General features: G+C 40.5%; 4 protein-coding genes across 4 annotated transcripts; 2 read left to right on the forward strand and 2 right to left on the reverse strand.

The window, feature by feature from the left end:
* LOC109131166 lies at window positions 76-3,356 on the reverse strand. The gene is made up of 4 exons (XM_019241839.1): window positions 2,495-3,356; window positions 1,519-2,390; window positions 1,238-1,430; window positions 76-1,155 (listed from the first exon to the last, which is right to left on the reverse strand). Exons 1-4 carry the CDS (start codon window positions 3,354-3,356, stop codon window positions 509-511), a joined length of 2,574 nt encoding a protein of 857 aa, XP_019097384.1. The 3' UTR covers window positions 76-508.
* Window positions 4,620-6,205, forward strand: LOC104770419 (codeine O-demethylase-like). Its single transcript, XM_010494843.2, has 4 exons — window positions 4,620-4,960; window positions 5,051-5,298; window positions 5,363-5,690; window positions 5,832-6,205. The coding sequence occupies exons 1-4, from the start codon at window positions 4,727-4,729 to the stop codon at window positions 6,066-6,068; spliced, it is 1,047 nt and encodes a 348-aa protein (XP_010493145.1). The 5' UTR covers window positions 4,620-4,726; the 3' UTR covers window positions 6,069-6,205.
* LOC104772398 (probable glucan endo-1,3-beta-glucosidase BG4) lies at window positions 6,690-7,700 on the reverse strand. The gene has a single exon (XM_010497021.1). It carries the CDS (start codon window positions 7,698-7,700, stop codon window positions 6,690-6,692), a length of 1,011 nt encoding a protein of 336 aa, XP_010495323.1.
* Window positions 8,538-12,319, forward strand: LOC104770420 (monogalactosyldiacylglycerol synthase 2, chloroplastic-like). Its single transcript, XM_010494844.2, has 6 exons — window positions 8,538-9,012; window positions 9,107-9,441; window positions 10,304-10,670; window positions 11,619-11,681; window positions 11,801-11,875; window positions 11,964-12,319. The coding sequence occupies exons 1-6, from the start codon at window positions 8,695-8,697 to the stop codon at window positions 12,222-12,224; spliced, it is 1,419 nt and encodes a 472-aa protein (XP_010493146.1). The 5' UTR covers window positions 8,538-8,694; the 3' UTR covers window positions 12,225-12,319.

A 13,624-nucleotide genomic window follows, 5' to 3' on the forward strand; every position in this document is an offset into this window, starting at 1 on the left:
ATATGTTCGTGAAGTGCCATAGAAGAGAACTCGAGTTACTAATTACATAGCCAAGCAGGGTATTTTATTAATATTACACAAAAAACAAACCATTGTGCCAGTGAGCATTACAACACTATATACACCATAGACGATTTAGCAACCAGATACAAATATATGAACAGAAGTAGAGGTGCTTATACTTCAAAATAAAGTGGTATACACCATCCTTGGATATACCAAATTATTTTGAGTCAAAAATTGCCCCTGTCACCGATACTATATACATCATTGCACTGGTTGCTTCCATTATTTATGAACACATCCAAAAGACCATCGCTCCGCACATACTACGTACCCCATTGCTGTAGATAACTACTTATATGGCGTTTTTGCAAGATGCCTTGTTGTGCCCTGTGCGGCAAAAACGGGAACATCTCCTTGTTGATTTAGGGCGCGGACGCTGCATTAACGTAACATAAATAGAGATTGTCTAGCATTAATGGAACACAGCAAGGGATAAGTACAACTACGTTTTCACACTAATAAAACAAACCTTGAACTCTCCTCTAGACAAGATCCTGATTTTTTTGGGTCTACCTGGTGGACGGCGGGAACGTGGTGGGTTAAGGTCACCCCTGGTTCCAGATGCAGCATCCGCCGTAGTATGACCACCAACAGATGGAATTGGATATATCTTCTCTTCGTATGAGTGGCGGATAGTCTCCTCAAAGTAAGCTGTGTCAACGAATGTATCTATAGACACACCTAAACGCGTTGCGGCTGCTATGACATGCGGACAAGGTATGCTCAAACACTGAAACTCGTTGCATGAGCATGTCCCTTCAACCAATTTAACAGTGAAGCATTCTCCACTCCTTATCTGGACTTGGAACTCAAAGTCACTAATAGGCCGAACCGCCATAGACATGGCACTTTCGAAGTTCTCCTCAACAATTTCACGACACTTTGAAGCTATTACTGAAGCGGAACGTGCAGACCTAGCTCGGCGTATAGCAAACCATTCCATCACTGTCGTCCTGATGTATTCTAACATACAAATGAGGGGATATTCTCTGGCCTCTTTAAGTACTTGGTTCCATGACTCTGCAATGTTACTGTCCATGATATTGTACCTCTTCCCTTGCGAATGAACCCTGGTCCAGTGTGTGAACCCTGTAAAAATATATTCATGACTTATCTCTGTTAATTGAATACAGAGTAAGTTAGATTGAAACAGAGTTGACCAAGTGCTTACCAATGTCCACTAGATAAGCTGCACAACCAGGGTTAACTCGTTGAATTTCCAAGAATTTTTTGTTGAAATCTTCAATGACAAATGCTCTAGCTGCCGAAGACATTAGACCAGCCAGCAACTGGGGCTTGTATAGATGGCGCACATTGCGCCAAAGATGCACCGTACAGGCTGAGTGGTGCGCCTCAGTGTATACCTAAAATGGTATAGTGATTAGTATTTCAGCAGAGGTGTTTTAAAAACTATATGTTACAAAAGAACAGACGTTAATTCTTAACAATTACCTTCCGCAACCCAGTATATATGCTGTTGTGTCGATCTGAAATGAAAACTAAGTCGGTGGTGTCGTGTACAAATGTAGAAAGGCTCCTGAAAAACCACTCCCAAGAATCATCGTTCTCGCTATCAACTACCGCGAAAGCAAGCGGAAAAATTTGGAAATTGCCATCTTGACAGCTTGCGGTAAGGAGGCAACCACCATATCGAGCCTTCATGGAAGTTCCATCAACCACCACAACTTTCCTCATGTATTGATACCCTTTAACACATGCTGCATATGCGATGAATTGGTATTTAAATCGCATTGCCCCATCAGGCTCGTCGACATGCTCAGTGAAACAGACAGACCCGGGATTTGTTTGCTGTAGTAATCCAATATATGTGGGCAGAAGGGCATAGCTACCAGCCATTGAACCCATTGACAGCTCCATTGCCACCTCCCTTGCACGCCAAGCTTTCCAGTAAGATATGTTGATATGGTACTCGTCAAGTAGAATTTTGCGGATTGCAGCCGCGTTTGGACCACGCCTCACGCCCACGAAATGGCTCTGCATTATCTCTCCAATAACTTGTGTGGTTGCCAGTCGATGGTAGCTCCTCCTCTCATCAACCGTGCAGGTATGTTTTTGAGTTGCTTGGCGTACTTGGAAATGATCAGAAGAATCAATCTTAGCTGCATAAACACACCACGGACATGACTTCGATATACATTTGAGCACCATGAATTTTGGTGTTGACCGGCTTGTCCTGAAATGGAACTTCCGATTGATAGCATGTATGGCAATCTTTATCTTGCAATCTGACTTTGATTTGAAAACACGCCCAACAAACAACTTGTCCCCTTCGTACTGTATGTCTGATATAGCTGTGTCGACACCTGCAGCAGTACGAGCGCGACAGAGTGTTAGTTTCCATATGTTCCATAATATTGATTTTACAATACCTACTATATGTTTCTTGTACTCTGTTAGTATGAATTACCTTCACCTTTTCCATCATTGAATACCGGTGGTGCATCACGGCAGAACAACGCCGGATCGTCAGTCATATCTGATAGCATGGAATGTAAGGCTTCCTCCACTCGTCCCCACATTGTAACAGAGTTAACTTCCACTTCAACACCTATGCCTTCTGTGCTCCCAGTAGAAGTTGCGTCAGAGGGGGGTCTATTTGGCTCACCTTCGGTGACAGGATCATTGTGGCGAGGCCGAGCTTGGCTACACTCAACTAGCATTGGATTATCAGGTTGCGAAAAGGGGACAATCTGGAAGTCATTGTCATCACTGTCCGAAGAAGTTTCCTCTCCATCAGCATCCGCAACAGCTTTTCCTTTATCACGTGCACAACTGCTAGTAGGCTTCTTCCGACTGCTACCACCGCCTTCTTTGATAACGATGCCTGACTGCGCTGTCGGCTGCACCGAGGCCATGATGATATCCTCCTTCGCAACGTTTGTTTGGTTTTCTGATTGTTGTTTCGGTTTTGGCGTTGAGTAGTCTAATGCAAATTCATGCCAGTCAATATCATCTGAGTCTGATTCAGAATCTTCATCATCATTAGCAGAGACATAGCGCAGCCAATGTCTCCGCGGAGGTGGGGGCGAAGCTTGTTTAGGACAACTCTTGTTAACAACACTTACGCATAGGTCAACTTCTTCTATAAAACGCCGCATCCTTATGAATACAGCAACCTCTTCATCGTCAGTAATGTATTGCGGGGTGGATCCGTTACCCTCATCAAGTTCAAACCACGCAGGAAATTGGTAAGACATCTTAATGACAACTTCATGTGCACGCAACACCAGCTTCTCCTTCACCTTCGCCACCAGTTGTTTGTATGTCATTCCATCTCTAAGCCGGACGTAATGGTTCCCCGGAACTGTCTCTGGCTCAAAGTTCCATACGAAACTATCGACTTTTATCCACTCGCCTAAAATCACACGCACCTGGTCTTTCACACTCATCTGCGAACACACATGGAAACAGAGGCGTAAGTAGGATATCAAAAAACAGTGATATACAGGACCGTATACGACCTGCTACTACTGTCCTATACAATATTAATCTAAAACCATACGGATCAAACACACCACGCTCTTTTCATCCCAATCTACATATCCACACTTAGGAGTTCTTATAGACTTGCTGCCGCTATATAGTACGGTTGAAAATGGAAACTATATTTAATACACATAGGCATAGTGAACCACTTTTCGAAAGATCCGCATCAGCAACACAATTAATGAACCAGACAAATTAAAGCTTTTTACCTTCTCGGTTGGAATAAATTCCTTTACTGCGAACCTACTACTCTCCTCGTTCATACCATTCACAACACAGCTGTTCGAACTGATAAAGAAAGCGACGGCTCTACTCTATTTATTCACCACAAACTCTATACCATAGCTAAGATATAGTTTTAAATTCAAATTACTTTGCTAATAAGTTTTGTGTTATGACACTGATTAGACAATTTACGGTTTATGCATGGTCACTAAACAGAGCTACAAGCCTACTAGGACACGTCATTGAACTCCACCGCCATCACATTTTCTTGTTCACGACATGTGGGTGTAAAATGGTAAAATCACAGCCCCCTCTGGTTACTCACCTAATTCCTATGATTAGCATGCTATTTTCTTCATTTTTTTAGTGAATTTGGTTATCCACCTAAATCGCCCTTTTGTTTTCATCTGTAACAAAAAAAAAAAAAACTCAATCACATCAAAACATGTCCAAAGCACTAAATGTACAATTGTTTGATATCAGCCATTCTCTTTTATTACTTGTTTCAAGTTCTCTTAATACTACACTTGACTTTTCATCATGTGACAGATTTTAGGAAACAGTAGGAGCCAAAAAAAATTCTACTCATGAATATGCTTCAAAACAAAAATGATTTACAATTTTTTTCTATATGTAATTTTTGTAGATTGAATTTTAACTTGTTTTCTTGTTTTACAAAGGTTGATTTTTTAGACTTTAACTAATTCATTTGTATGTTGTAAAAACAAGTCATCGAGGTTCGAAATATAACGTTATCAAAAGGCAACTTGCTTCTTTTGCATATTAAAATAGTGTTATCTTTAAGCTTTTGGCTTTAGAAAATGCCAAACCAACGACAAAGTCAAGATCGTGTATGGATGGTCTTATTAAATAAGCTCTTTCGTCCCAAAACGCTTAAGATCCTCTAAAAACTCAGTAGCAAGCAACAATGGAGAAGCCAAAGTTCAAGACTGTCCAGGAAGTGGTTGCAGCCGACGAAGGAATACCGGATAGATATCTCCAGACATCCACCGGCGACGATGAAAGTCAACCTCTTAACGGTCCGGTTCCGGAGATGGACATTCCAGCCATCGATCTCAGTCTTCTCCTCTCTGCTTCTGAAGACGGTCGGGCAGAGTTGAGTAAGCTTCACTCGGCACTCTCTACATGGGGAGTTGTTCAGGTTTGACTCTTCTTGATGATATCAGAGTCATGAAATTTTATTGAAGTTCTTGTGAAATAATGAAGTTTGATTTATTATGGATACATATAGGTGATGAATCATGGAATTACAGAAGCGTTTCTTGACAATATTTACAAGCTAACCAAGGAGTTCTTTGCGCTTCCGACAGAAGAGAAACAGAAGTGCGCCAGAGACACTGGTAGTATGCAAGGATATGGGAACGACATGATTCTGTGGGATGATCAAGTTTTTGATTGGATTGACCGTTTGTATCTCACTACTTACCCTGAAGATCAGAGAAAACTTAAGTTCTGGCCTGAACTCCCAATCGGATTCAGGTAAAGTCATGTAATACCTTACTGTTTTAACAGTTCGTCAATGTTTTGACAATCTTATCTTCAGGGAAACTTTAGATGAATACACAATGAAGCAACGGGTAGTGGTTGAGAAGTTCTTTAAGGCCATGGCTAGATCGTTGGAGTTAGAAGAGAATAGCTTTCTAGACATGTATGGAGAAAGTGCTACGATGGATACAAGATTCAACATGTATCCCCCATGTCCGAGGCCAGACAAGGTTATTGGGGTTAAACCGCATGCTGATGGCTCGGCTTTTACTCTTCTCTTACCGGACAAAGATGTGGAAGGGCTTCAGTTCCTCAAAGATGGCAAGTGGTATAAAGCTCCTATAGTTAATGACACAATTCTTATCAATATTGGAGATCAAATGGAGGTAATCAATTATGTAGAGATATATGCATATGATTTTTGAAACATTGATTGGTGTAATTTTGACATAATCTCTCTCTCTCTCTCTCTCTCTCTCTCTCTCTCTCTCTCTCTCTCTTTGTCTCTCTCTTGTGTGTGTGTTCAGATAATGAGCAATGGGATATACAAGAGCCCGGTTCATAGAGTGGTGACTAACAGCGAAAAGGAAAGGATATCTGTGGCAACGTTTTGTGTACCGGGTGAAGAAAAAGAGATTCAGCCTGTAGAAGGGCTTGTGTCTGAGGCAAGACCAAGGTTGTATAAAACAGTTAAGAAGTACGTGGAGCTCTACTTCCAGTATTATCAACAGGGTCGAAGACCAATGGAAGCTGCATTGATCTGAAAATACTTTCAAAATGGTCTCTTTCGTTTCATAATCGAATTTGTTGCTATTGTTTGTTACAACATGCAAGGCTGCATTGTGTTTCTGTTGCAATTCTAAAACAATAAAGAGAGAGTCTAAAGTGGACTTTCCCAACTGCTAGTTGAAAACACATTAACACTAAAACAGAGCACTAAAGAAACTAATTGGTCCAGTTACATCCCATGAGAACTCTGAGACCCAACTTGGAAAGAAAACCATACAAGAGCACACCAGAGAAAATCCTCCTGACTTGTCTATGAGATGACTAAGAAGCATGTGGAGCTGTACTATAATTATTATCATTTATCAATATGGTCGAAGACAAATCGAAGCTGCATTAATCTGAAAATACTTTTCAAGATTCTTTTTGGTTCACAGATAAAAACACTTAACTATTTGTGAGGCTGCATTGTGTTGCGTTACGAATATCAATGATCCCAAAGGTCCGAAGTTTATTTTTGCAAAAAACATTAAGATCTCATTATCAAAAGAAAAACAAAATCCTATAGAATAGACTTATTATTATTGTCACACTCTATTACAAACAAATAGAGCGTTAAAACTTAATGAAATTCTAAGAATCAAGAAGAATCTAAAAAATCAAAACATCTTGTAGACAGGCTTCATATTAGTAGGATAGTACAACCCAAAGTTCTGTTCAGTCCCAGCTGGTTTCTGATTCTCGTTAAAGGTTGCGAATAAATACCCTTCAATGCTTCTGTTTGGCCTCTTGGGCGTCCCTGCCCCACTTTCAATATGTTTGACAAAGTTTCTGTTGTATGTAGAGGCAATGTAACGCGTTGTCATCTCCCCGTTACCGTGGGAAGGCCATCCGGTCTCGGACACCACCATTGGTAAATCCATCACTCCCTCCTTCTCCATTGCGGACACGAAAGCGTCGAAGATGGCATCAAACAGGTTTGTATACTTCATTTGCCCGTCCTGGAAAGCGACATGTTTATTGTTGAAGATGGCGTAATCGAGACTGATGTGGATGGGATCGGACACGTAAGCGAAGTAAGGGTAGATGTTGACGAAGATAGGCGTGTTGGTTTGAGACAAGAACTTGAGTACAGGAACTAGTTGCTCACGAGCTTGGGGAGAGAACGATCCAGCCGAAGGTGGGTAAGATTGCTCGAGGTTAGACATCGCCACTACGGTGCTTATCAAGATCGGTAGGTTCCTCGACTTGACAAGGCTGGTGAGAGACTGCACGACGGGAAGCACGTGAGGACCGATTGGACCGGGGATGACTTCGTTACCGACGGTGAGGACCGTGATGTTTACGTCGGCTAAGTAAGGCTCGATGTTGGTCGAGAACCAGTTCTTAACAGCTTCTTCGCTCTCGGCAAGAGCAGCGAGATAGTGATCCTTAACACCTACGATGACTTGAATATCACGGTTGCCACGTAAGGCATTAAGAACCTCAGTGTTGGGGTCGAAGATTCGTATTTTGGTAATCCCTAATGACTTGTAAAAGCTTATAACTTTGGGGGGAGATGGGAGGTTGTTTCCGAGGAGGCCATAGTTTAAGCCGACGTTTTTTTCTACCACGATTACGGGGGAATTGTCTTCTTTCTTGTAGTAGTAGTTGTTGATCAGAACTGCCATAAGCGCGACCAAAAAGAAGACGAGTATTTTGTTACAGCCGTCCATGATGAAACTCGGTGCCTGCAAAATCAGAAGAGCTAGATAGAGTTAATATTAGATCATATTATGTATCGATAGAACATAAACAGTTTTCGTATGGATTTTATTATGTATATAGAGATATCAAAACAGGATCTTACTTTGTATGAACAATGAAGACGAAGGAGGCGAATTTGATGAGAGATTTCACAAAAGGTTTGTTTGGTTTCTTTTTTTACATTGTTACAAGTATATTTATATTGATATACAGTATAAGAGTATTTTCCTATTCTTAATTAATAAGGTTTCCTTTTCCTTTGATTAGAGAAACACTAATGTATTTTTAACATATATCTTATAGCCCAATAATTATTCTGGTTCTTTTCCGTAACGTGTGTAGACAAATATAAATGTATATATTGTGATAAATTCCCTGATTTATTAATGTCACTAAAATTTTAAATATTTCCATTATTTAGCTAAATATTATTTCTTCTCATGCCATTATTTATTAATTATCATTTTTTATTTTCTTTGAGGAATTTGGTGTTTTTCATTTTACAAAATAATGTCTAGATTATTTTGCATAATTAATTGTCTATTTTATTCGTTTGTCAAATATTTAGGTTTATTTTAGGGGTTTTGCAGGAATTGAAAACATAAATATGAACGGCCAAAAAAAAGGAAAAAAGTGAAAAAAATCGACGATTTCGGGGGATATTCGAATCTTTTTGCAAATCGAACAATCCAAAAAAAGAAGGCGATTCTGACGGCTGTAATGTCATCAATCATTCAAAGTACAAACAACCACTCTTCTCTGTTTCTCTCCTCTTCCATGTTCCTCTCTTACAACATTTCTCCCTAAACCCTCTCTCTCTCTCTCTCTCTCTTTCCGGGAAAGTCTCCGTTTTTGTGTGTCTCCTAAACAGCTCTCTCAGAGACTCATCTCTTCTCTTTCTCCTCCTCCTCTGTTCAAATGGCCACGACGGTCATGTCCCTTGCAGAGAAAGTGCTCGAACGACTCTACGGTACTTCCAAATCCGCCGTAGCAGGCGGCCAAACGACGACTCAACGTCATACCCATCATCACATCCACCGTAGCAAAAGCTACGACGAAAACGACAATGATCTTTGTTACAGCGACGAGGATGAATCAGCAATGGAGCTTGTCGAGATCGGTGCTCAGAGGACGAAGAACGTCTTGATCCTCATGAGCGACACTGGTGGCGGTCACCGTGCCTCCGCTGAAGCTATCCGTGACGCTTTCAAGATCGAGTTCGGAGATAAATACAGGGTAAAGAAAGAACAATGCTGACCATATTGTATAGTTTGTTCAACAAGAAAAGGAATGGTCTTTTTGATTTTTGGTGAGTGGTTTTGAATAATAGGTAATTGTGAAAGATGTGTGGAAGGAATACACAGGGTGGCCATTGAATGATATGGAGAGATCATATAAGTTCATGGTGAAGCATGTTCAGCTTTGGAAAGTTGCTTTTCACGGCACATCTCCGAAATGGATCCACTCTTGTTACCTTGCAGCCATTGCTGCCTATTACGCCAAGGAAGTAGAAGCTGGTTTGATGGAGTACAAGCCGGAGATTATCATTAGTGTTCATCCTCTGATGCAACATATCCCTTTGTGGGTTCTTAAATGGCAAGAGCTACAGAAAAGAGTCCTCTTTGTCACCGTTATTACTGATCTCAACACTTGTCATCCTACTTGGTATATATTTATAATTAGCTCTGCTTTTAGTCTTTGAGAGAAGATGGTCGCTGCAAAGATTTGATTTTTATCTTCTGTGTGGTTTAGGTTTCATCCAGNAGCAGGCGGCCAAACGACGACTCAACGTCATACCCATCATCACATCCACCGTAGCAAAAGCTACGACGAAAACGACAATGATCTTTGTTACAGCGACGAGGATGAATCAGCAATGGAGCTTGTCGAGATCGGTGCTCAGAGGACGAAGAACGTCTTGATCCTCATGAGCGACACTGGTGGCGGTCACCGTGCCTCCGCTGAAGCTATCCGTGACGCTTTCAAGATCGAGTTCGGAGATAAATACAGGGTAAAGAAAGAACAATGCTGACCATATTGTATAGTTTGTTCAACAAGAAAAGGAATGGTCTTTTTGATTTTTGGTGAGTGGTTTTGAATAATAGGTAATTGTGAAAGATGTGTGGAAGGAATACACAGGGTGGCCATTGAATGATATGGAGAGATCATATAAGTTCATGGTGAAGCATGTTCAGCTTTGGAAAGTTGCTTTTCACGGCACATCTCCGAAATGGATCCACTCTTGTTACCTTGCAGCCATTGCTGCCTATTACGCCAAGGAAGTAGAAGCTGGTTTGATGGAGTACAAGCCGGAGATTATCATTAGTGTTCATCCTCTGATGCAACATATCCCTTTGTGGGTTCTTAAATGGCAAGAGCTACAGAAAAGAGTCCTCTTTGTCACCGTTATTACTGATCTCAACACTTGTCATCCTACTTGGTATATATTTATAATTAGCTCTGCTTTTAGTCTTTGAGAGAAGATGGTCGCTGCAAAGATTTGATTTTTATCTTCTGTGTGGTTTAGGTTTCATCCAGGGGTGAATAGGTGCTATTGCCCGTCTCAAAAAGTGGCGAAAAGGGCGTTGTTTGATGGGCTTGATGAGTCTCAAGTACGTGTTTTTGGTTTACCTGTGAGGCCATCTTTTGCACGAGCAGTTCTGGTGAAGGATGATCTAAGAAAGGAGCTTGAGATGGATCAAGATCTTCATGCGGTTCTACTGATGGGAGGAGGGGAAGGTATGGGTCCTGTGAAAGAAACAGCCAAAGCTCTTGCGGAGTCGTTGTATGATAAAGAGAACAAGAAGCCCATCGGGCAAATGGTTGTTATATGTGGACGTAACAAGAAATTGGCATCTTCGTTAGAAGCCATTGAATGGAACATTCCTGTTAAGGTATATATGATTAAAGCAAACTTCTTAGGCATTATTAGAGGTTCATAGGTTTCAAGACTCGGAGATATAATTCATATTTACATTATAGGTTCGAGGATTCGAGACTCAAATGGAAAAATGGATGGGAGCTTGTGACTGCATNCATGGTGAAGCATGTTCAGCTTTGGAAAGTTGCTTTTCACGGCACATCTCCGAAATGGATCCACTCTTGTTACCTTGCAGCCATTGCTGCCTATTACGCCAAGGAAGTAGAAGCTGGTTTGATGGAGTACAAGCCGGAGATTATCATTAGTGTTCATCCTCTGATGCAACATATCCCTTTGTGGGTTCTTAAATGGCAAGAGCTACAGAAAAGAGTCCTCTTTGTCACCGTTATTACTGATCTCAACACTTGTCATCCTACTTGGTATATATTTATAATTAGCTCTGCTTTTAGTCTTTGAGAGAAGATGGTCGCTGCAAAGATTTGATTTTTATCTTCTGTGTGGTTTAGGTTTCATCCAGGGGTGAATAGGTGCTATTGCCCGTCTCAAAAAGTGGCGAAAAGGGCGTTGTTTGATGGGCTTGATGAGTCTCAAGTACGTGTTTTTGGTTTACCTGTGAGGCCATCTTTTGCACGAGCAGTTCTGGTGAAGGATGATCTAAGAAAGGAGCTTGAGATGGATCAAGATCTTCATGCGGTTCTACTGATGGGAGGAGGGGAAGGTATGGGTCCTGTGAAAGAAACAGCCAAAGCTCTTGCGGAGTCGTTGTATGATAAAGAGAACAAGAAGCCCATCGGGCAAATGGTTGTTATATGTGGACGTAACAAGAAATTGGCATCTTCGTTAGAAGCCATTGAATGGAACATTCCTGTTAAGGTATATATGATTAAAGCAAACTTCTTAGGCATTATTAGAGGTTCATAGGTTTCAAGACTCGGAGATATAATTCATATTTACATTATAGGTTCGAGGATTCGAGACTCAAATGGAAAAATGGATGGGAGCTTGTGACTGCATCATCACAAAAGTAAGAGGAACAGAACAATCCCACTCTTGTTTTAATCACCATTAACCGGTGTTTCTGTTTCTATGCCTACCTCTATTCACCAAAATGTTCATAAGCTAAATATTGTACGAATCTTGCAGGCTGGACCGGGAACAATTGCTGAATCGCTGATTCGATCACTTCCAATCATCCTCAACGATTACATTCCTGGACAGGTCGGTTGAGAGTTGAGACCTTTTATTTTAATGTAACCAGCTCATATATGTATAAATTCTCAAATCAATTAGCTTTGAAATCAAACAGGAAAAAGGGAATGTGCCATACGTAGTGGAGAATGGTGCAGGAGTGTTCACAAGAAGTCCTAAAGAGACAGCTAGAATCGTTGGGGAATGGTTTAGCACAAAGACAGATGAGCTGGAACAAACTTCAAGCAACGCACGTAAACTAGCTCAGCCTGAGGCAGTCTTCGACATTGTCAAAGACATTAACGAGCTCTCGGAGAAACGAGGTCCTCTTGCTAATGTATCTTACACTCTTACCTCTTCCTTTGCCAGTTTAGTTTGATGTCTCACATTGTCTTATATTAACATGTCTCCCTTATTAGCTCCTTCTCTGTTCTTTTATTTTTTCCATTTTTTTTTGTATAATTTTGTTGTTAATTAAAGTTGTATGTAATGAAAAGGTTCATGATCTCTTTGCAACATTGTTAGCCTATTACAAAAAAAATTAAGATTTAACGAGAGATATGTGCCTATATACTTGTTCATATAGGATAACTGCTTATATTATTTCACATTGTTATTGATTTTGTCACTATTTCACAATACTTAAGACAGGCTTCTACATAAGTATATGATACATTTTCACATAATTTACTTATACATATTAGTATATATGACACACATGAGCTCTAGGGACTTGGGATATTCAAAGCCATGGTAAAAACAGAGAACTAACCTTTTTGTTTCTGTTTGCAGAAAACTGCAGGCTCTTTATTAGTTAGTATTCTTTTTTATACAAACCATCACCCTGTTGAAGCCTTCTCATTCTTCATGATCATATGGAAAGATTTGACTCTATCTTCTCCAACGATCTCTCTAAGAACATCATCTTCAATCTTCTCAGCTTGCCATAGAGACGGATCCTCAACAAACTCCTCACTGAATATCATACTTGAAACCCACTCTTTCCATGTCGTTCTCCTGTACTTGTCTTCCTCCAATGTTCCTCTGGACAAGAGCTGATAAACATAAACAACTTTCTGCTGTCCCGGTCTGAATGCACGAGCTATCGCTTGNACCGGTGTTTCTGTTTCTATGCCTACCTCTATTCACCAAAATGTTCATAAGCTAAATATTGTACGAATCTTGCAGGCTGGACCGGGAACAATTGCTGAATCGCTGATTCGATCACTTCCAATCATCCTCAACGATTACATTCCTGGACAGGTCGGTTGAGAGTTGAGACCTTTTATTTTAATGTAACCAGCTCATATATGTATAAATTCTCAAATCAATTAGCTTTGAAATCAAACAGGAAAAAGGGAATGTGCCATACGTAGTGGAGAATGGTGCAGGAGTGTTCACAAGAAGTCCTAAAGAGACAGCTAGAATCGTTGGGGAATGGTTTAGCACAAAGACAGATGAGCTGGAACAAACTTCAAGCAACGCACGTAAACTAGCTCAGCCTGAGGCAGTCTTCGACATTGTCAAAGACATTAACGAGCTCTCGGAGAAACGAGGTCCTCTTGCTAATGTATCTTACACTCTTACCTCTTCCTTTGCCAGTTTAGTTTGATGTCTCACATTGTCTTATATTAACATGTCTCCCTTATTAGCTCCTTCTCTGTTCTTTTATTTTTTCCATTTTTTTTTGTATAATTTTGTTGTTAATTAAAGTTGTATGTAATGAAAAGGTTCATGATCTCTTTGCAACATTGTTAGCCTATTACAAAAAAAATTAAG

This window comes from Camelina sativa, chromosome 20 (genome assembly GCF_000633955.1).
Source record: "Camelina sativa cultivar DH55 chromosome 20, Cs, whole genome shotgun sequence".
Lineage (NCBI taxonomy): Eukaryota > Viridiplantae > Streptophyta > Magnoliopsida > Brassicales > Brassicaceae > Camelina > Camelina sativa.